This window comes from Saccopteryx bilineata, chromosome 2 (genome assembly GCF_036850765.1).
Source record: "Saccopteryx bilineata isolate mSacBil1 chromosome 2, mSacBil1_pri_phased_curated, whole genome shotgun sequence".
Lineage (NCBI taxonomy): Eukaryota > Metazoa > Chordata > Mammalia > Chiroptera > Emballonuridae > Saccopteryx > Saccopteryx bilineata.
In genome coordinates, this window is record NC_089491.1 from 342,532,740 (window position 1) to 342,556,060 (window position 23,321).

Below are 23,321 nucleotides of genomic sequence, written 5' to 3' on the forward strand. Positions count from 1 at the left end.
CTTATGGACAGTACTCTGGATTTTGAATGAGAGACCTCGACAGGGGAGCCCAGCTCCAGTGGAGGCCCTCCTGCATCGGACAGCTGCCCCCATTCAGTTGCAGATACGCACCAAGGACATTTTACTCAAGCCAGGTTTCGGACAGCAGGGCAACGTGCTCTTACCTGCTCCAACAGCCCTTCTTAAAGGCCAACGGCTTCAGTGGACTTGGCCCTGGACTGTACAAGACCCCCCATCTGAGATGGGTGGCCTTGTTGGCACTGTGGGGAAAGGGGTAGAGGTGGACTTCAAGTTAACTCCTTGGGCAACCAGCACCTGGCCACCTAAGGTAGAAGTGTATTACCCCTTGAGTGCTCATTATGAAGGGCATCTTCGTCATTTCCTTATGGCCAATAATGAGTTCTCTTATTTTACTACACATAGAACCAGCAGATGCTGGTGTATTGGTCAATAAGGTTTGATATGCCTGCTCAGGGCAGCCTCTGGTACCAGCTACTGTGTTGTCTGCAGACAAAACTCTGGCCTGTATTCTGCCAGAGGGAAAAGATTCGCCTCTCTTGGTGCCACTGACAGCTCTCTTGTTTCACCCATAGCTTATGATTTGTTAATTACTGTTTCTGTTTATGCAATGTACCTCACTCCTCGCACAGTGACCATCATGGAAGAAACTTGTGGTTTAGATTGTAAAGCAAGCAAAAGGGGTGGAATGTATCAAATCAGTTTGTAAATATGATTTTTGTTTGCCCGCTTATAGTTTGCATTGGGGGCTGGGCAACACCAGATATAGTTGTAAGGTATTTTCCTTGCTGAGAAAGAAAGAAGAGCGTAGGCACCAAGTGTGGAATAGCAAAAGCTTTATTTAGTAGAGCGCTTCCTGGACGAGGTTCTCTGGTCCACAAGAGAAGTCGTGCGGATTCTCCTGCGTGGGGGTAATTTATAGGGTCGTTATGGTGGTCGAGTTGATATGAAGTGGTGAAACTTCACTGGCTGACAGATGGTCATTCTTTTTCAAAGGGCTCCTGGGAAGTTTCTTTTGGTGCGCATGGGTGTGGGCGGTTCCAGCCAAAGTTCCCGGGCCTGGTTCCTCATGTGACATTCTCCCATTGCCAACCAACCTCACAATAGTGGTCTGTGAGGTTGCAGGTCGCCTTCCTGCTTGATAGGGGCCGATATCTTGCTAATGTTTACTGGGAAAGAGATTCTGCCCCCACCACCGAGAGGTGCAGGAGGATTTCTGCACCCCATAGAGGGCAAGGGATCAAGGAGAAGAGAAAACCTGCTTTTCCCTTGGCTTCTCTTGTGGCTTGCCTGTCTTGGTGAGACACCAATAAACAGAATGGCCCATCATCCTCCGACTCTGCCGTTTCTTTACTGTCTGGCTGAATTCAATGCGAACCTGCATGTGAGTGGCCACAGTGGTGACCGTGGCCCCTGGCCTTACCTAGATATAGAAATAGATTTAGATATATGCATGGGGGCATGCATATGCATGTGCGTATGTGTTTATTAGCATTCCTTTCTGAGAGGACCTAAGAGCAGTGACATCCGGTAGCAATGAGCAGCCTTGCTCCCAGATCTTGGTTTCCAGATGCCATTGTTCATGAAAAAGAACCACATCTCCTCAGAGAAATGTCTGATTCCAGGCTGGGGCTCCTCGGAGAGTGCAAGATGAGCACCAACATCTCTGTGTTGGAAAGAAGGAAGTGCTCCCAGGAGGAAGGTACACGTCCACGGGGCTCCCACTGGGTAAATCTGGGACCCTCTGAGCATCAAAATAAATCATGAGAGTCAAGAATCTACAGGTTCATACTAATATGAATGAATTAAAGAAAGAATAAATGGGGAAAAGGAAGGGTTTTCTTGGATAGTTAAAATCCCAACTAATTAATGTAGAAGGAGTGATGGAATTAGAATCACCATTACAAGGGAAATAGTGAAGTAGCAGTGGGGAAATTGGGGAGACATCACTTGCATCTAGTAGTCTAAGTTCAGCATCACCTGTAACGCGCCATCGTGCGCCTCCTGATGTGGACCACGGACAAAAACACACACCAGTTCTGTGATTCTGCTGCCAAAGATGGTAACCTGAACTAAACCATGAGGAAAACATCAGACAAACCCACACCAAGGGACATTCTTCAAAATACCTGGACTGTATCCACCAGAAATATCCGGGTCAGGAAAATCAAGGAAAGACTGAGGCACTATTTCTAATGAATGGAGATTAAAGAAACATGACCACTGAATGCAATTCATTATCTGGGGTTTCCTTTTCCTATAAATGTCATCAGTGGGACAATAGATGAAATATATCATGTGTAGAATTGCTAATAACATTTTATCCATGTTAATTTCTTGATTATCCTGATTTTGGTAATTGTACAGTGGTTATGAAACAATTATTTGCTTTAGGAAATACATGCTATGGTATTTACAGGTGAAGGGGAATCTTGTCTGCAACTTACTCTCAGTTTTTAAAATGAACAGAGAGAGAGAGAGAGAGAAGAAGAGAGAAAGGGAAAGGGAGGGTAAGTTAAGTCAGTAAAAGTATGGGAAGCCTCTCCTTTTGAGACGGGCATTTCAGAAAGGATTCCGCATTGGACCTGAGCCAGCCAGGGGTGTAACTCGAGGGTGACTCATCCTGGAGGTCACCTGTTCAGATGGCCCGGGAGCAAGCACAGCAGGAGAGGTGAGGGGAAGGCTCATGCGGCCCTGGTCAGTTCCAGTGTGTCCAGGCAGCAGGGCAGTGGTGAACTCCTTCGTGGAGGTCTCTGGGGGAGGTGCGAAGGGAAGCAGCACTTGTGACACTTGCACAATTTTTGGTTTTTCTTTCTTTAACCCTTTGAGTAGTGAGTTCTTTTCATGCTCGCTGACCCCCAGGAGTGAGGTGTTTCGTTTTGTTTTTTTCAAAAAATGAAATTAGTTCCAGTTCCAGTTTTATTAACGTAAAATCATGTTTGTTTGATAATCAATTTATGGAAACAAGAAGAACATACATTTGCCTTTTTTAATGTTGCTTTATACATTTTTAAAATAAAAATTTTTGTTATTGAGCATTTCTCGTGTACCTCCCACGAGGATATACATGAATGTTTGTACTACTCAAAGGGTTAATGATTTTACTTATTGATTTTTAGAGAGAGGAGAGTGAGAGAGAGATGGGTGGTGGGGAGGAGCAGGAAGCATCAACTCCTAGTAGTTGCTTCCTGTATGTGCCTTGACCCGGGGTTTCAAACCAGCGACCTCAGTACTCCAGGTGAATGCTGTACCCACTGTGCCACCGCAGGTCAGGCAAGACTCGCACAGTTTTAAAGTGACGGGGTTCCTGCAGAATAATAGAAATGAGAAAAACATCACCCAACTTACCATTTTGGGTTATTCTGATGATACTTCCCGGTGTTTAATTTTTAGTAAGAAAGAAAGAGGCATCAGTTGGGATACTCTGTTTTGAATTCATGACAATGTTCTTCATTAAAAAAAAAATAACCTTCCCCTCTTTTTAAAAAATCACAGGGTAGTTCTTTGCAGAATGTTGGACAATAACACCATGTGTCTGGGTGGTATAGTTGAGTAGGTGATCCAGACTGATTGGTTTTCCTGGCTACCTTCCCTTCTTCCCCCAGCCGCCTGCCCTCCCTGGGGAGCTGGTGCTGGTGATTGGTTCTGGATGTGGAAAGAGAATCCTGGGGGGCCACCTGTTGTGCTAAAAACAGGCTGTGATTTCCAAATGAGTTCTGAGCCCTCCTGCACTTTAATCTTCCCTGCTATTAGTGCTGCTTGTGCAACGCCTCCGTGGAGACTTCAGAGGACTAATGAAGGAGGAGGAAAGATCAAGTGATTATTTTTCCCAAGAAGAATCATTCTTGTCATGTCTTTCTTTCTGTGACGAAGTTTACAGCCCGCACAGAGGGTTGGAGCAGACCACATGGCTGGAACCGAGTACCAGGGAGCAGGATGCCCTTACTACCTCTGCCTCCTTGACCACGTCCCCGCACACACCACTGCAGAGACAGGGTCATACTAGAATGTACTTGAATGGCAGGCAATTTTTCATGCTAAGGACTCACTAAGAGTAAGCTCAGACGGACATCTACGCTCCTTGGAGAGAATTACACAAATCAGAGGCTAAAGGAGATTGGTTATGAGGACATCACAGTTTAAAATTGATTCAAGACACTTTGGATACATTCTCAAGCACAGGGTCACCTGGACGCCTGCATTTTGTGGCTAAATATGTATCCTGGAATCAGGGTTAAGTTTGCTTCCACCAGAATCCCTAAAGATATTGATTCTCATGCCTTCTTAGGGTGCATGTTAATCCCCTGGGAGTGCTGGTGGGAAACGCTGCTGCCTGGGCAGCACCCCAGCCCGATACTCAGACAAGCCCCCGTGGTGATTCCGATGCAGGAGGGCTGAGCCACCTGAAGTGGTACTACCTTCATGCCATCCCACTGATCGACAAGGGTAGGTCTTGTGCCACTGCAAAGGCAAGTCTTGGTTTTACTCCCTCTGGTCCCCCATCGAGAGCCAGAGCAGAACCTGGACGAAGGGAAGAGGTCCAAAGAGAACACTGGGTCCACAAAGCCCAAGTTTTGCATAGTAGTTGTAATTCTGAAAGGTTGTGTGTGAATAAAATTCGTAAAGACTTAATCTTTACTCTCCCTTGACTTAAACCCCAACGAGTTATATCCACTTTTTATATTTACGTGCTAGTGATTTTGCCATCTTAACTTTATTTTTCCACTCCACCCAGCCTTTCCGCAGAGAGTTTACCTGTGAGCAGAATCAACGAGAACATGGGGGAGCTTGGCTGGGCAGCAGAATCTATTCCCAGGGGCTCCCTTGCCCCCACACTGACAGCTGGTGCACTCTGCTCCCTCAAGGTTCACATTGCTGCTGGTTTCCTGCATCCGTTGGTGAGATTTGCACTTCGTCCCCTCTGACTGGTCTCTGCTGACCTGTCAAGTCATTGCCGGAGACCCAGAGCGACCTGGCCCTTGCCTGCTCCTTCAGGATAACCACCTGTCAGATGAGTTGCCCTGGTTGGCTGGTCCACCAGTCTGGCTTCATTCTGGGTCAGCACCACCTACTCACCAAACGGCCCAGAATTTGGAGCTCAAGTTTATGCTCATGCTTGGCAACCAGCCATTCCTGCCATATTTGCTACTAGAATAGGTAAAATGCACACTTACACCAAAAGACAGAGGTCTCTCCTGAGATCACTATCCCTTCTTCCTCTCCTGGGCTGTAATCTCCATTGTTGTTTGTAGGTAATTTGCACATGCACATGCTCTATGTCTAACCCTTTTTCTCTGCTTGTGAAGAGCTTGCCTGTAACAGTGTGGTGATTGCCAATACAGGCTTTGAATCACATGGCTTGGATGTAAACCTCAGTCTAAAACACTTAGAGCTGTGTGATCTTGGACACCTATCTAACCCTCAGTTTTTTCATCTGTAAAATGGGGATACTTATCACATGAGGGTTACATAAGATAAGGCCCACAAAACCCGATGCCCAGTGTGTGGTAAGTGCTCCAAAAATGTCGATATTACTCACATATTTTGCTTTCACTGCTTTCGAAATCGTTTCTGATGATTCAAACCACATTGATCTCTCCTACCTTTAACTTCTTTATTAAAAATTTGTATTTAACTTGTTTGGTGCTGAATGCACTGGTCATTTCTCATACTTGATATACTCAGACTTTAAGATTCACACTGTGTCCTCTCTGAAACTTTCAATTTGTTCGGAATACAGTTTTATTTTAAATTCAATGGTTCAATTAGTTTTGTGGGTCTTTTGGGAAGATAATCTATATCGAGCACCAATTTAGACTGTCAATAACTACGAGTTTGTATTTAGTGCAGTAGATGTAGAAAGCCCTGTATGAATGACTATCTCCTGTCTCAGAAAACGTTTCCTTAAGCAGAATGAAAACTGTCTTAGAATCGACCTCGGCGGAACTCTAGTGTCTACTTTAATATGAATGTATAATACTGTCAGATCTCTGACTTAGAAAAATTGCACATGGGTAGTTTCTTTGGCCTGCCCTCTCTCTAGTTTCACAACCCCATTTTGCTGCTTTGTTTTGCTGCATTTAAAAAACATGTCGGTGTCTTAAGCAAAATGTTTCATTGGCTTTCCAGTTATCTCAATATCCAGGGTTTTACTGGTTGTTTTTCTAAGTCTTCTTGAATGTGTTACTGTTTGTTTTGCTGATTCTATCTCATTTTTGGGGAGGAATACTTTCCTTTTGAACTTACTAATGAGTGCTTACAGAAAAGGGCCATGAAGACAGGGTTGGCAAGTTTAAGAACTTTCCACCCATCTATGGCTCTTGACGTCTGTTCCTGCCTCTAAATCTTTAAAAGCAGGCATGGAGAAGCTGTGGGGGAAACCGTGAGGAAAGAGAGAAAAAGGAAAGAAGGTGGAATTTTAAATTTTGACTTATGCTTTCATGGAAGGTGCTTCATGAGTAAGATTTTTTTTTATTATTATTATTACAGAATTACAGAGAGAGGGACAGATAGGACAGACAGACAGGAAGGGAGAGAGATGAGAAGCACCAATTCTTCATTGTAGCACCTTAGTTGTTCATTGATTGCTTTCTCATATGTACTTTGACCAGGAGCTACAGCAGACAGAGTGACCCCTTGTTCAAGCCAGCGACCTTGGGCTCAAGCTGGAGAGCCTTGCTCAAACCAGATGGGCCTGCACTCAAGCTGGTGACCTTGGGGTCTCGAACCTGGGTCCTCCGCATCCCAGTCCGATGCACTATTCACTGCGCCACCACCTGGTCAGGCACTGATGTGGTTTTTACAAATTGGAGGCAAGACTCTTCACCAGCAAAAAGACTGTCTCCCTTTCCTGCTAAGTATTTGGCTGTCTTGAATGGAACTCACAATGTCTCCAAGGTGTGTGTGTGTGATGCTTTTTAAAAACGAGTTTCTGGCAGCCATGCGAACATCAGTAATACAATTCATCTCTCACCTGCTTCTCCCTGAACCTATCACGCTGCATGTAAACGTAGAGAACTTGGTATTTTTTTTAGCTGGTATTTGTCAGTACGGCCTTGGAAAATTCTGCTAGGACATGATTCCTTCTAATTACACAAATAACTATGAAAATATTTGATTAACCTTTAAAATCTACATAGTCCCGTTCATAAATGTTAATATTTCATTCATCTAGTGAAGTATTATTATGACTTTACTCAGGTAGGAGGGTCAGAGCAGACACATAAGGTCACATAGCCAGTAGGTAGAACTGTCACAAACTCATGATTTGGAAGCCAAAGCCCAGTCTCTTTTTATTATGCCATTTAAATCAAGGGGAATATCCTCCATGCACATAAAGTACCAAACGTGAGAGTTCTGGTTTTGACAAGAGCACGCTATGGACTCCTTGTTTTTAACCCTGGGTCACTGAAATGTGCTGCTTCCAAGGCGTAGAGTTCACTCTTCCCTTGTCTTCTACCGTATTTCCCCATGTATAAGATGCACCTTAATTTTGGGGCCCAACATTTGAAAAAAAAATGTATTACATAAAGTTATTGAACTAAAGTTTTATTCATCATAAAATTCATTCCCATGAAAAAGTGAGAAATGCAAGTAAAAAAAACCACCGTATAAGATGCACCCAGTTTTTAGACCCCAAATTTTTTGAAAAAGGGTGCGTTCTATACATGGGGAAATATGGGTGCACCCTATACTTCTCATCTGCTCCACGTTCAGGGTGGGCTGTTGAGTCACTCAGCGCTTATCAGCTGGTTTCTGGGCACAGTGCAGGTAAATACAGTTCAGCTTCAGTCTTCTGACTCCTCAGTGTGGAGCGGTGGCACTCGACTGCGGGGTCTCCACACACTTCTGAGGAAACAGCGCAGAGGCTCCTTGCAACCTCTGGGTCCATCAGTGAACCAGCCACCGAGACTGTTCCCGAACTCTGCCTGGCTGCTGAGTTACTCTCTTTCAAGTCACACATTAATTCTCCTAAGCTCCTGTTACGCAGGCCTTCTCCAGAAGCTGGAGATGACCTACATCAAAATGTCCACTGGGACGTTCTGCCCTGGGCTCAGGCTGCAAGCCTGGGGTGGTCATCCACCTGCCAAAATCCCTGCGATCTTGTCACTATTTTACAACACTCGGTTTCACACACTCGGTCTACGTGGCTGTCTCCTACAGTCAGCACGTGTCAGTGCGGCAGGTGCTCAGGGGAGTTCTCAGTGGGTCCTCGGCCTTCTGCTGGATCCCACGTCTGTCAGACACAAATCATCCACTTTTTGTAGTTTTAATTTTTTAACGACTGTAATATAGGCCCTGGCCATACCATCTGGATTATGCGTCTTTTGAAAATATTTATCTAAACAGATGTAGTGGGGTTCTTACTAGTTCAGGGATTATTCACAAGGAATTTATTGCTAATACTTAAGCTTTAGGGAAAGAAATCGTAGCTGCTGTATACTCTCTTGCCTGCGCAGTGTTCTCTTCCCAAGAAAGAGGTGGAAACGGGTTAAACAGTTAAGATGGTAAATTTTTTTTTATAATTAAAAAAAGGTACTTAAAAGATTTTCTAGACAGTGCTAGAGATCTTCAGAGCAACTCTTGCAAAGTCCTCACAACCTTACTAGGGGCTCACTGCTGGAAGGGCTAGCTACTGAAATATATACAAGGGCTGCCTCCCACAGAAACAACACTTACACACTCTGATCTCTGGTGAAGTCCTCACCACCTTACTAGGGGCTCACTGCTGGAAGGGCTAGCTACTGAAATATATACAAGGGCTGCCTCCCACAGAAATAACACTTACACACTCTGATCTCTGGTGAAGTCCAAACTTTTTCACAGAACTTGCAAAAAGCCCTTCATGACCTGACCTCCGTTTCCTTATGACCAACCAGTACTAGTTAGAGGTCTTCTTTCAATTCCTTGAACAGTTAAGGCCTTACCTTAACTGTTTTCTGTGCCTTACACACTGTTCCCATATTTCTCCTGCCTCAGTCAGGCTCAGGGCCAGCTTATGCACCATCTCTATAGGGAGGCCTTCTCTACACCCTACTGAGGTTTGGGGCTCTTGCTCTCTCTGGCTCAGTCCATCCATCCACCCACCCTCTCCTAGAAGCCTTTTTCCTTTGTGCATTTCACACAGCAGTAGTAGTGATTACACAATGTCAGTCCTCCCAGGCAGAGACTGCTTCTCTTGCTAACCCCCGTGTTACCAGTGCACACAGGAGATACTCGATACTCTCTTACCAGGTACAGCCTTGTATGCCGTGAACCAGCACGGCTAGTAATTCCAGGTCCTGAGTGGGAATGGCGCAGAATTAAGAAAAATAGGCTTAAAGAGAAAAGGGATGGGCTTGGGAGGTCTCTTTGCAATGTGAGAGACAGCTTCATAAAGCAAGCCTCCATCCCCCTACCTGCTTTATTTATAGGGTAAAATGTGTCCATTAGCAAATCAAAGAGATCATTAAAGCATGTCACATTTCCAAGGCATCCCAAGAATTCTACCAAGTGCAGAAAACCCCCATCATATAGAACATCTTAACTTCACAAAACAAAGGATAAAAAGAAACTTGTCTCAAGTTTTTCCGAGGGACATGGGGTGTAGGACATGGTAGGACGAGTATATACAATCCAGCACCATAGCTAACATAAAGATGTGGAAAATAATAGCCTTTAGCAACTTCACTAAGCAAGTGAGGTAGGGGGTTGGGCAGACTGTCAGCTTACTGCTAGTTCCCCACACCTGTCCCCCCCAAATCTAAATTGCAAAGACTCTGTTGGCTTTCGGTCCCCAACACTTGTACCCCGCAAATCTATCTTAATAGATGTTCTCAAAGGAGTAGGTGGAGAGGCACATAAAGTTTGTGGGCTTGGTGGTGGAGGCAGTGGCTGAATAGCCAGAGATGAAAGGCTTCAGGCCTCATCACGTGAGGAGCAAGAGGGAGTAATGAGACTCTGGGTGCTTATTTAATGTTTCCCCCTCCCCTTCCCCAACACCCCACTCTCACCCCAGACAAGCCATTCAGCAATAACACACACATCCATTTCTTTGGGGAGTGAGGTAAACCTCAGATTACAAAACCAAGACCAAAGTAATTCTGCAGAATTAGAATGTGTTCAAGAAACCAGTCGTAACTGAACTGGATCAGACTTCGACAGGGAGATGACTGTGTTCCTTCGAAGAGCCCTCATCTTGGAAGCTTACACCCCTCTAGCACGGGGAGAGAGAAGAAATCCTCTCTCCTGCTCTCAGCCGCTGAGGAGGAAGGGGTCTCTCGGATGGACTAACACTATTTCTTTTTTGCTGCTCTCTTCCCTTCTCCTTTCCTTGGTTTCCCCTTTCCCCGAAGCTTCTTCAGGCGCATCTGCTCATCCTTGAAGTCCTGATGCTCATCTCTGAATAAAGAAAGAAAAGATAATTAGCCAGTATTTTTACGGACTGGAAAAGCACACCAATCTAGCCCCTTAGGGGGTTCTGGTACTTAATCCTTGACTTCTACAAAGCACATGCTCAGCTAGGCGGACAGACAGGGCAGGGAGTCCCCAACATAGAGATGCACTGTATTCCAGAAGTTCATTTCTAAGTCACAGTCCCCCTCACAGAAACAATGTCACCAATAGCAGTTAATTCCTAGGCTAGCCATGCAAACCTATCTAATTATGATACAATACTAATAACTACCCCAAATTTCCCTATAACAGTGGAGGAAACACACAGAAGAGTGGAAAGGGGGTAAAAACTTCAACAGCTAGAGACACATGGATGGGGGGAAGACGGAGACTGCCCACAGTGTGTAAACATGCATTCTAAAATCAAACACCTGAAGAACAGTGTGTTATTTAAACATGTCAGCTCTGGAACCTATCCGAATCTGGGTTCAAATCACAGCTCCATCACTTAGTAGCTCTGTGACCTTGAATAAGTGACCTTCCCTCTCTGCATCTCAGTCTCTGCATCTGTCAAGTGTGGGCAACAGTGGCACATGAATTAAATGTGATAGGGGTTTGCTCGCCAATTTTTAACTCCCTAGGCTGTTTTAAAATAGTGGTTTTATACGGTATGCTGTTTCAGTCCATGAACATGAAGGATGATATAGCAGACCTCTGGGATTAGCTATGACTGCCCCTAACACCTATTCTCAACAGAGCAGCCAGAGTAATTCTAAGTATGTCACCTTATGTCACTCCTTCTCTTCACAATACTGCAAATGGCTCCCCATCTCACCCAGAGCAAAAGCCAAAGTCCTGAGGGCCAGCATTATCTGCCCGCAGTCCTACCACTCGCCCTGTGGTCCCTGCTGCTCCTGGAACATACCAGGTGCACGTGTCTGCCCCAGGGCCTTTGCTCTGCTAGCCTCTGCTTTGACAGCTCTTTCCCAGGTTCTACTGGGCTTACTCACCACCTTCAAGTCTCAGCTTAAACCTTATCTTCTCAACGAGGCCAACCCTGACCTGCCTTTTTAATCCTGTGACCTGCCTCCTCCCCGCCCACCAAGTGCCCTGTCAGCACCCTGATCCTGCCCAGCCAGTTCTACTGTGTTTCTTCCCCTAGATGCCCAAGTTTATAACACACCACATAATTTACTTATGCACTGTGTTTTCCCTCTCTTCTACCCGCCCCCCATTCTCATCCACCCCCAGCCAGAAAGAGAGCTCCAAAGGCAGGAGTCTTTATCTCTGTTGAAGAAATGGTCCAAGTACTGTACCTGCTAGACCGAACGGATCACTGTTTCTGAGAACCTGTGCCTCCCTCCCCCTTGCAGATCTTGGAGTAGTATTTTCTTTATTGTAGGGGTCTGGTCTCATCCTGCCTGATGTCACACAGGCCTTGGCGTCCGAGGCGCCATTTACTATAACTAAATACATGAAAATAATGGCACTTTTCAACGGGTAACAAAATGTCAAGTGTTTTTTCCCTGACCCTAAAGATAGTCAGGGCTTTGTTGTTCCAAACATGGAGGGTGGCAGCAAACAGGTACATTAAAATCGGTCAATTGTTTTGGTTTGGGTTATAATTTACTACTTGGGACACCCGCCTTCCAGTGATATTTTCTTTTGGGTCATAATAAAATTAATTTTTATTTTCTGAGACCAGACTAATGACAAGCGAAACTGCACCAAAAGCAATTCGAGAAATTCAAAATATGTCATGGGTTATAATCTCTAATAATATATTAACTAAGAAAATCTATCCTGTTTTGTCCACGGTGGCTCCCCTGTGCCCATCTTAGTGCCCACACATGGTAGGTACTTAAAAAAAATCTGTTGAATGAATGCACCAATCTTTAGTTATCTGGGATAAACTAGTAATTTTATTATATGAAAGTGAACAGCCCTGAATTAATTTTTGTTTTGTTGCCCTAAGAGAAGTCCAATGAAAACATATTAAAAAAAAAAAAAAAGGTAGGCATTTTAAGTTTATAGATTTATGCACTATTTGAATTCTTTTATAATGAGCTTGTATTAGTTTGGTATTTGAGATTTCTTTTTCTAGAGAAAATGATCACATAGGTATTTGATTCATAGGTGTTTTCTTTCTAGAGTTGTATATAGTCCTAAACTCCCACTATACATCCTCAAATATATAACTACATGGTGGGAAGAGCCGGCCACTCTTACTATTGTACATTATTATTCCATTATAATGTCTACTGCCTATTACTCTTAAAGGGGAAACTATACTTATTTAGGTCATGTTAGTATATCGAAAAGGGTACCAGCTAAAAGTGCCAGAAAAGGGTGGAAAGCAAAAAGAACTCCAACAAAACTGCCATCAAGAAAGATAGGAGGCTTCCCCACACCAGCTAGGAAGCAGATTGGCCACGGGGCAGGGACTCTCCCCATTGGACCACCAGGCGCCTGCTCAGTGTGTGCACCAGCTTTCCTCAGCATCCAACTGGAGTGCTCTTGATGACAAATTAAACACCTCTCTGTAGCTAAGTATCTAGTCAATGTTAAGTCACGTCATAGGCATAATTACATTTTGTCTTCCAATAAGTGCATGTTTTATTTTTGGTATGCCCATTATGGATATCTTGAAAACCTTTCCCCACCAAACTGTACCTTTTGAACTACCTGGGCACTATCATAAGAACCATAAAACTATAAAGATAGGCTTATTATTATTTTTTTCCTTTTCTGATCTACGACAAAAATCTCTTATGGTTTGCTCTTTTCTTGTTATTACCTGTAGAGGCCATAAAAACGCAGTATCCCCATGAGTGCAAAGTAAGTGTTGTGATTTGGATACCAGTCGTAAGTCTCCCTCCTCTTGGCCAAAGGCTGCTCACTGAACAGTTTCACCACTTTTGTGGACTTGGAATCAGTAGGCCTGGCAACTTCACCAAATAGCCGGGCACTCAGACGACTCATGCGTAAGGCATATTCTGAAAACGAACTCATTTCTGGGGCAGCAAGGGGCAAGAGTTCCTACAGAAAATGAGAAGACAAGCAGGTTAGTATAAGAAATTCCCTGATTACTTAAAGAACAGCTTAAAAAATGAGAACACAGTAAGTCACACGTGAACCCATCCATGTTGTTGGCAGGACATGCCTCGGAGTTAAGAAACAGCCATTGTCCAAGAGGCTAATTCCTTTGCAGGGTTTGCATTTGCAATCGTTACATTTAGTGCTCACATACTATTGCTCCCTCGCTCTACTGCCCCTTTTACAGGGAACTGTCTTATGATTCAATAGGTTATCTACTGATGGTCAGTTTCCCTGTTTGTAGGCTAGATGAGGACAGAGAAACAAGCTTCCCTACCACAGCATTATTATACCTTCAGAAAACACCCACCTAAGCAGTCTAAAGAATAAATATGCTGACTGCCTGCCATCTAAAGGTTTAATCACTGCAGAGAAATAATTATGCTGTTGTTTTTATTATCAGCCCTTTGAACACTGAGCCCCTCCAGGGCTCCAGATGGCTGAGAACTGCTAATGAGTTATGAGGTCATTTAGCCTCTAGGTTGCTGGATTGGATTCTGCCTGGAGACTGAGAGTCATCTGGGAAAAACAAACAGAGATAGAAGTCTTACAGAAATAAAGTGAAGAGCTCCAAAGATTCATTTTATTCCTGAATAGAAGGCACTTATGAATTGATATTGTCTTATCTTCCATCTTATATATTCGGCTATAATGCAAACTAGCTAAGTTGTTATTAGCTGAAAAGAGGAACTTCTTTAGAGGCATAGGATGTTGAATGATATTTGTAATACACAGAAATTACAGCTTATATAAAAAATTATATAAGTGAGACATAAAAATCAAGAATGTTGCTGGTGGAATAACTATCTTATTCCATTTGAGTTAAGATGCAGGGGTAACTATTGGCAGAATATGCTAATTTATGTGAAATTTTGTACACAGTGAGATGAGACTGCTAACAGACCATCCTTAGGGATAGTTCAGCTGAGAGGAAAAGTAGTTGATCTCCAAACAGAAAAAAGTCATAAATCTATCCTGAAAAACCAGTGGGAGAAATATACAAAAACCCCTCTCCAACAGGAATGGTGCCAAGTAAATTTCAAAATAGCTTCTGCCAGAAAACAAAACAAAACAGAACCAGTATTTAAATTAAGGAAAGTTTCATATCCGTATCAAGATCCATTGCAAGAGCAGAGGCTGGCCTCAAATCAACTTCCCAAAGTTGTCAACCTCCAACCATTTACCATTCTGAAACCAACCCAGCAATCTTGGGCCAACAACGCCACCTGAAGGCCCGACATGGTAGAACTGTCAGGCCCAAGGTCTCCTTGGCTTCCCTCTAACCCCCAAACCTGGGATCCGTGCAAGTCTTGCTCTTTCTTTTTTCCTTTTCCTTTTCCGCCTGCTCAGTTCTCAGATTCATTTCCATCCTGACTCGTGCTCCATTACGTGGATGGGGATGGGTTCGGGTTATATTTTCCTCAACGAGGAATAAAGTTATTCACTTTAAGGCAGCAATTTTCAACCGGTGTGCAGCAAGAATTTTAAAAACATGAAATACTTGACTATTTAGTCAGGGGCATCCACCTCTTTTCCCTTAAGACTGTTAAATAAAAAAATGACCACAGCCAACACAATAGCCGTCTGGTATGAACGAAGTGAAATTATACTCATATAGGTCAGATTGGCAAAACAAAAAAACCTTTTTTTTGGGGGTGGGTGGGTCACAGAATTTTAGTAATTAGTTTGTGTGCCATGAGATGAAAAAGGTTGAAAATCACTGGTTTAATGTGTAAATAGGAAATAGTTTAAAAGAATAAGTGGTTTTATTCACATGAAGCCATTCTAAGGTGTACCATTAAATCACTTTTCTTTATATGTGATGTAAACGTTATCATGAAGAAAAATAAACTGGAGCTTAAAATGCTAACTAAGCAAAACCGAATTACTCAAACAGGTTAAAACCATACAAGAAAATTCCCATATTTTTACTTTGGCATAAAGGGGCAGGCTTCTTTGATCTTCCTGACAGGTCGGAAGCACCTAAAAGGTCAAGTTTATTGTTTACTTCAGTATGGGCTTTGGTTAAAAAAAATATTACTTTGGATTCAGTTTGCCTTTTTTCTTTGAACAGTGCAGGAGTTGTTAACCTGGAGATCCCTCGGTGTGAGGAATCCCATCGAACTTTAAAAAATGTATGCTGAAATGTGTGTGTACGTGTGTTTAAATCCTGCTGGGGAGAGAGCTTTCTCCAGTTTCTCAAAAACCAGTGGTTAGAAGGGAGCATCAGATTTGGTGCTGAAAATCCGGTTGGAATTCTGTGCTTTACTGGCCACATGGTATTGGTGGAGTACACACTGTATGCTTTGTCCCGGTTTTCTCACCTACTGTGTAAGGGCAGTTACACCAAGTCTTGCGTTTCGAGCTGACATGCAAGACACATGGCACAGTGCCTGCCCCGATCCCCGGGCCCCAAGGGTCTCGGTCTCTCTCTCTCTCTCGCGTTTCGAGCTGACATGCAAGACTCATGGCACAGTGCCTGCCCCGATTCTCGGGCCCCAAGGGTCTCTCTCTCTCTCTCTCTCTCTCACACACACACACACACACACTGCACACGTGCGTCACAGGAAAACAATCTAAACAGAAGGTTTCACTATTTTTAACTCCCGGTACTGATTATTTTCTTGGGTCATATAGACACGAATGCTTTTATGCAGCTCAACACCGCTAAACCCCTCTAACTGCGTGTGATGTAAGGGATTGTGTCAAGTCAACGGACGTAGAATCGGCAGAGTATTCCACGACTATTTTTCTTAGATATCACTTTACAATTATTTTTCTTAAGCTGGAAAGGAAATTAATCTGCATACCCTCTGCAAAGCTACGGTGCAACAAACCATCCGGTGAGCAGAAACTGAGCCCAGAGAGCTACCTAATCAGGAAGCCAGTTAACTGTGCCGGGGAGGAAACGACGCCAGCGTCCTGTGTCTGTAAAATCCCCTAATCCACGCAGAAAAAGGCCAGGTTGTTTGTGTGATACCAGCGAACCCTGCAAGGTGATTCACAATGACATGGACTCGTTCTGTTCTTGGCGACCCTACAAGGTCGTGGACCCCTGCCGGACCTCTCCAGCAACCGCCCACACCTCACCGCAGACCCCCACAAAAGTCAGGACAGCCTTACCTGCCGCTGACCTTCCTCTCCCACGCTCCCGTGTGCCGGAAGGCCCGCCCTCAACCGAGCCCAGGACTCGCCCGTCACCGCTGCGGAGAGCAGTGGAGAAGAGCAAGCGTGGTGGCTAGAGGGGAACCCTAGGGCAAGAACAGGAAGTGTTAGCCCAGACCTGGCGCCTGCGCATTGAGGCATAGCCCTCCCGGTATGTGGAGGGCTGTGGTTTTGGTGGTTCAGCTGAAAGAGGACCGGCTTTCTTGTAGGCCCTGCAGGGTTTGCCAACTATATTGTGTTGGAAATAGCTACACAGCTGCCCCTAAACCTATGAAGCAATGGCTATGTGTGTGTGCCTTATGGTGGAGGATGAAATGCACTTTCTTTTTTCCTTTCCTCCTCTTTCTGGGTGTTTTCTTTCTCTTTTCATCCATTCTAGGCCTTGACAGGGCACTCCTTGACTCTAGGGGCTGAAGAGTCCTCTGACCCACATGGGGTGTCAGACACCTCTCCTTCCGCCTGTCCCCTCATCATCTACTAGGCAATTAGTATCATCTGCCGGAGGCATTCTTGATTTCCCCTCCGTGGCCCTGTCCCCCTGGCCTGGATGCTCCTTCAGGGGTAGGGATGGGATATTGATCCGACTCAGTAGTTACCCAGACCCTGCTTGGTACATAGTAGAAACTTAATGAGTATTTCTTTCCATACCAAATCTACTCTCAAGCAAGCCATATCCCGTACACATGGTGTGAAATGTTTATTAAATGCGATAGATAGTTCGGCTGAGAACACTGCTTATTTTCTGGGCATTATCCAATGCCTTGCGTTAATACTCTAAAATGGACCCTGGCAGCCTGACCAGGCGGTGGCGCAGTGGTAGAGAGTCAGATTGGGATACAGAGGACCCTGGGTTCGAGACCCTGTGGTCGCCAGCTTGAGTGCGGGCTCATCTGGTTTGAGGAAAAGCCCACCAGCTTGAACCCAAGGTCGCTGGCTCCAGCAAGGGGTTACTCGGTCTGCTGAAGGCCCGCAGTCAAGGCACATATGAGAAAGCAATCAATGAACAACTAAGGTGTTGCACTGTGCAATGAAAACCTAATGATTGATGCTTCTCATCTCTCTCCGTTCCTGTCTGTCTGTCCCTGTCTATCCCTCTCTCTGACTCACTCTCTGTCTCTGTAAAAAAAAATAAAATAAAATAAAATAAAATAGACCCTGGCAATAAGGGACATCAGCAGTGAGCCCTATACCTAGAAGCTATTCTATTGACACTCACTTTCCTCGTATAGAAGTATATATTTTGACATTAGTCTGTGCTGTAGTATTTGCTTTAATAAATTTTAACATGTGACTCTATAGTAAGTAGTCATAGAAACTTGGGTCTGGTGTAAGAAGTTTACTACAGTTACATTTACACATGGTATAATAAGTATCCCTCATCTTAGTTTGCATAGCTCAGTTCAAACTGTTCTGGGTAGATATTTCACCTCTTGTGTTTCTGTGCAGTTGGCTTGTATTTTTTTAATCTAGTGGCCACTGAATCATCCTTTGCATGTTGGCTGTTAGAAAGTTTAAAGCCAAATTTACAGTGGACTCATGGCAAGAACTATTATGTATATTTTCATAAACTTTGTTGTTGGCTCTCTTTTCTTTATCCGTCTCTGTTTTTTTTCTTTTCACCTAGTTATTTGCGTTATCAGTACATTTGTGGATCTCTTTAAGCTGCCGTAACTCTTAAAATTTTTCTTTCTTTTTTTTTTTTTTTAAATTTACCATAACTCTTTCTTGGAACATAGCAAGGTATAAAGTTACAGGTGGCAAAGTACTCTGATCTGTATACACTGTGACCCAATAGAAATCAAGTTAATGGGATTCATATTAGTTTCCGGAGCCTGCTGTAACAAAACACCACAAATTGTGGCTGAAAGTATCAGAACTTTATGCTCTCAGTTCTGGAGGCCAGAAGTCAAAATCAGTATCACCGAGCCAAAATCAAGGTGTTGATGGGCCATCCTCCCTGCAGAGGTTCGAGGGAAGAATCAGTTCTTTGACTTGGGGTCACAGAATCAGCTTCATTGACTTGGGGTCACATCACTCCAATCTTCAAGGCTAGCATTTTCAAATTCCTCACTGCTTCCTCTTCATATTATCTTCTCCTCTTGTGTGTGTCAGATAACCTAATGCTTCCCTCTTACAGAAATACATATAATTGCATTTAGGGTTCACTTGGTTAATCTAGGATAATCACCCTACCTCAAAATAATTAATTTATTTATACATGCAAATGTCCTTTTTCTATATATAGTATTTACAAGTATGAGGGATTAGTAGGACCTGATATCTTCCGGTGACATTTTTTCACACAGAGTTGAATACAAGAAGCTTGTGATACTGGCCAATGGAAACTTATTGACCAAGTGGAAAAGTTTGAATATTAAGGGTGGGCAAACTAACATAACAGAGTAAAATTTAACCTCCTGTAGACATTGATCCCTAGACCTCAGTTTACTCACTTGTACTTCCAAGCTAAGGCTTCTTTAAGGACACTTCTTATATTCAGGAATTGCCTTCCATATTTCTGTTTCCTACTACTCAGTGTTTTAAAATCATGGGCTGTGAATTATTGGTTATGAAATCAACTTAGTGGGTGGTGACTAGCCTTAAAAGATATCAGAATATGGAATATCCAATCACATTACATGTAGGGAGGGTAATTATTATTTCATGAAACAATATGTATGTGTGTATTGGGTCATAATGTAAAATATACTTCTTACTTGAGGTTGTGGTACAATAGAAAGCCTCTTCTGTAATCGATTTTTTATTTTTTATTTTTCCGAAGTTGGAAACGGGGAGGCAGTCAGACAGACTCCCACATGTGCCCGACCGGGATCCACCTGGCATGCCCAAAAGGGGGCAATGCTCTGCCCATCTGGGGCATTGCTCTGTTGCAACCAGAGCCATTCTAGCACCTGAGGCAGAGGCCACAGAGCTATCCTCAGCGCCCGGGCCAACTTTGCTCCAATGGAGCCTTGGCTGCGGGAGGGGAAGAGAGAGACAGAGAGTAAGGAGAGGGGGAGGGGTGGAGAAGCAAATGGGCTCTTCTCCTATGTGCCCTGGCCGGGAATCGAACCTGGGACTCCTGCACGCCAGGCCGATGCTCTACCACTGAGCCAACCAGCCAGGGCCTGTAATCAATTTTATTATCATGCTTTTTGTTTTTGTGGCAGAGACAGAGTCAGAGAGAGGGACAGACAGGAAGGGAGACGGTTGAGAAACATCAATTCTTCGTTGCGGTTCCTTAGTTGTTCATTGATTGATCTCTCATATGTGCCTTGACCGTGGGGCTATAGCAGACTGAGTAACCCCTTGCTCAAGCCAGCAACCTTGGGCTCAAGCTGGTGAACTCTGCTCAAACCAGTTGAGCCCCCACTCAAGCTGGTGACCTCAGGGTCTCGAACCTGGGTCCTCCGTGTCCCAGTCCGATGCTCTATCCACTGCACCACCACCTGGTCAGGCTCATTATCATATTGTATAGCACATATTCCTTGCCATTAGATAGAGCAAGAATTAAAGCTTACCTCAACTTCAAGTTCTTCCCATGTGTCATAGTCCAAGGGGCAGATGGATACTTACTCTTTTAAGTAAATTAATTTATGAATCCCCTATAAGTACTCCTTCCCGGAATCATATAGGTTCTCCTACTTCTTACAATACTTATTTTCTCACATTACCAGGGAAAGGTATATAGTTCTCATCCAGGTTGTAAACCCTCCAGGATGACAAAGGAACAGCTCAAATGCTTTTGGGGAAGCTCCCTTGAATGATCAGTCAAGGCACGATGAGCCCTTAGGCTTCCTGTCTTTGCCTGTCTTACATGTATTTCAGATAAGAGTGAAGTATGGCTGTTAGAAATATGGTAATTGGATATTTATTGTGATTCTCTGAGATCAAATATACCGTGTGAATGTGAATATGGGGGTAATAGTCAGTTTCCTTTAATCATCATGTCTCTTCTGTCCTCTGTGGTTACGAAGTGCGTTGTTCCTGCGGAGTCTGGTGAGAGCAGAGCAAAACCAGCGGTGGAGAAAATACCGAACCCTCCCTTGCTGCACAGTTCCTCTCTTAGGCCACCCTTGGGTGAAAGCTGGGATATAAACGAGGAAAAACAGAAGGAGACTCAGCACCTCCCCCGCCCCCCCAGAAGATTTCTTTACAGTTTAGAGTAAAAATTTCTCTCATTCAGTATGGTTTTAACCCGCTGCATCTGCAGGGTGACATCAGGCTCTCATTGTGTTGCTCTGCGGGACCCGGGCTTGAGAACTGGCGACAACATGTTCTCTGGGTGATAAGTGGTCTGTTCTCTAAGCCAGAGGCTTTGTGTTTCCATATACAAAAATCAATTCAAAAATGTATCATGGATCTAAATGGCAGAGCCAAAACTATAAAATTTCCTTAAGAAAATATATCAGAAAATTACTGTGACTTTGGGGAAGGCAAAATCTTGGATAGAACACGGGAAACATAAATCAGAAAAATTTATTGATTTTGAGAGAGAGAGAGAGAGTGAAAGAGGAATATAGATCTGTTCCTGTATGTGCTCTGACCAGGGATCGAACCAGCAACCTCTGCATTTTGGGATGAAGCTCTAACCAGCTGAGCTATATGGCTAGGGCTAAGAACTTTCATCTTTGAAATATACTGTTAAGAAAATAAAGAGGCAGGCCACAACTGGGAGGCAATATTTGCAAAACACGTATCTGATAACAGATTTGAGTGCAGGATATATATTAGTTTTCTTATCTGGAAATGGCAATAATAATGGTACTTAAGTCACATGAATCACTGTGAGATCAAATACATTAATATATTTAGAATAATGACTGTCACAGAGTAAGTGCTCAGTGAATGCCAGCTATATAAGGAGTAGCACTCATTCTGTATAGTTATTTGTTTATATATTTGTATTCTGCACTTGAGGCTCCTATAGGGTAGAGACTATGTGTATTCTGTTCGTTATTTTATCCTTAAGGTTAGTGTAGTGCCCAATGCATAGCAAAAACTCAGTCAGAATTTACAGATTGATTGAAGGAATGTGTGAATAACAAAGAAGATTTTTTTTTTGTATTTTTCCAAAGTTAGAAGCGGGAAGGCAGTCAGACTCCTGCATGTGCCCGACCGAGATCCACCTGACATGCCCATCAGAGGGTAATGCTCTGCCCATCTGGGGCATCGCTTTGTTGTGGCTGGAGCCATTCTAGCGCATGAGGTGGAGGCCATGGAGCCATCCTCAGCGCCTGGGTCAACTTTGCTCCAATGGAGCCTTGGCTGCAGGAGAGAAAGAGAGAGACAGAGAGGAAGGAGAGGGGGAAGGGTGGAGAGGCAGATGGGCACTTCTCTTGTGTGCCCTGGCTGGGAATCGAACCTGGCACTTCTATACGCCGGGCCAATGCTCTACTGCAGAGCCAATCGGCCAGGGCCTGAAGAAGATATTCTTGAAGCCAGTCTGATTGAAAAAATGCTCTTGAGCTGTTTCTATTTTTACCAAGTGGAATGGTCTTGTTTCTGGGTCCTTAGCCAGTTTCCCTTAATCAAGCAGCACATGATCAGCACAGCAGAGCTCCTTCCCTGTATTCACTTGCTCAGTACGTTTCCCTATCTCTTTTTCTTAAAACTTTAGCAATGTGATAATTACCTCTGTCTTGTGCAGTGAACTCAGTGAATCTTGTCTGCAGTCTGCCCACAGCAATTCTAGAAGCCTGTCGTCATCGTGATCATCATCATCATCATGATCATCATCATCATCACCATCGTCATCATCATTGTTGTCACATCATCACCACTCATCATGTCATATCAGCATCAACATCATCCTTCAGCTATTTTTTGCAACCCCCTCGCTGCCCATTTATAACAGGGTGGATGTCCCATAGCATAGCTTTGGTAAACCTCTTTTACTGTTCCAGAACCTTCTCATTCCCAGTCCCATCCCATTTCCTTTTTTTTTTTTTTGTATTTTTTCTGAAGCTGGAAACGGGGAGAGACAGTCAGACAGACTCCCACATGTGCCTGACTGGGATCCACCCGGCACGCCCACCAGGGGCGAAGCTCTGCCCACCAGGGGGCGATGCTCTGCCGCGACCAGAGCCACTCTAGCGCCTGGGGCAGAGGCCAAGGAGCCATCCCCAGCGCCCGGGCCATCTTTGCTCCAATGGAGCCTTGGCTGCAGGAGGGGAAGAGAGAGACAGCGAGGAAGGGGGGGGGGAGTGGAGAAGTAAATGGGCGCTTCTCCTGTGTGCCCTGGCCGGGAATCAAACCCGGGTCCCCTGCACACCAGGCCGACGCTCTACCGCTGAGCCAACCGGCCAGGGCCAATCCCATCCCATTTCTTATGTGACAGCTTTTTTTCATGGTGGGAGGTAGGTGAGCAGAGTGGTTAAGAGCATAGGCTGTGAAGCTGGATTCCTTGGATTTAAATTTTGCCTCTGCCACTTACTGGTTGTGTGACCTTAGGCAAGTTACTTAACCTCTCTGCTTAAATCTTGGGAAAGTTACTTAATACCTCTCTGTGCCTTAGTTTTCTCATTTGTCAAATTCATAGGATTATCCTGAGGATTAAATATAGTATTATATGTAAAGCACTTAGAATAGTGCCTACCACATAATTAGCATGTAGTAAATGCTGATTATTATTATAATGTTGTCCCCCCTTTCCTAGGATGTCCTGT

At 44.2% G+C, this 23,321-nt stretch overlaps 1 protein-coding gene across 1 annotated transcript; it reads right to left on the reverse strand.

Annotated features, from left to right (window-relative positions):
• Window positions 1–8,847: 8,847 nt before the first annotated feature.
• MRPS33 (mitochondrial ribosomal protein S33) lies at window positions 8,848–16,731 on the reverse strand. Its single transcript, XM_066262466.1, has 3 exons — window positions 16,612–16,731; window positions 13,190–13,431; window positions 8,848–10,398 (listed from the first exon to the last, which is right to left on the reverse strand). The coding sequence occupies exons 2-3, from the start codon at window positions 13,402–13,404 to the stop codon at window positions 10,293–10,295; spliced, it is 321 nt and encodes a 106-aa protein (XP_066118563.1). The 5' UTR covers window positions 13,405–13,431; window positions 16,612–16,731; the 3' UTR covers window positions 8,848–10,292.
• Window positions 16,732–23,321: the final 6,590 nt, after the last annotated feature.

Coding starts and splice junctions, on each gene's coding strand:
- MRPS33 (XM_066262466.1), bottom strand. CDS start 13,404: ATGAGTTCGTTTTCAGAATATGCCTTACGCATGAGTCGTCTGAGTGCC. Junction 10,399..13,189: donor CGTTTTTATGGCCTCTACAG/GTAATAACAAGA, acceptor TTCTTTATTCAG/AGATGAGCATCAGGACTTCA.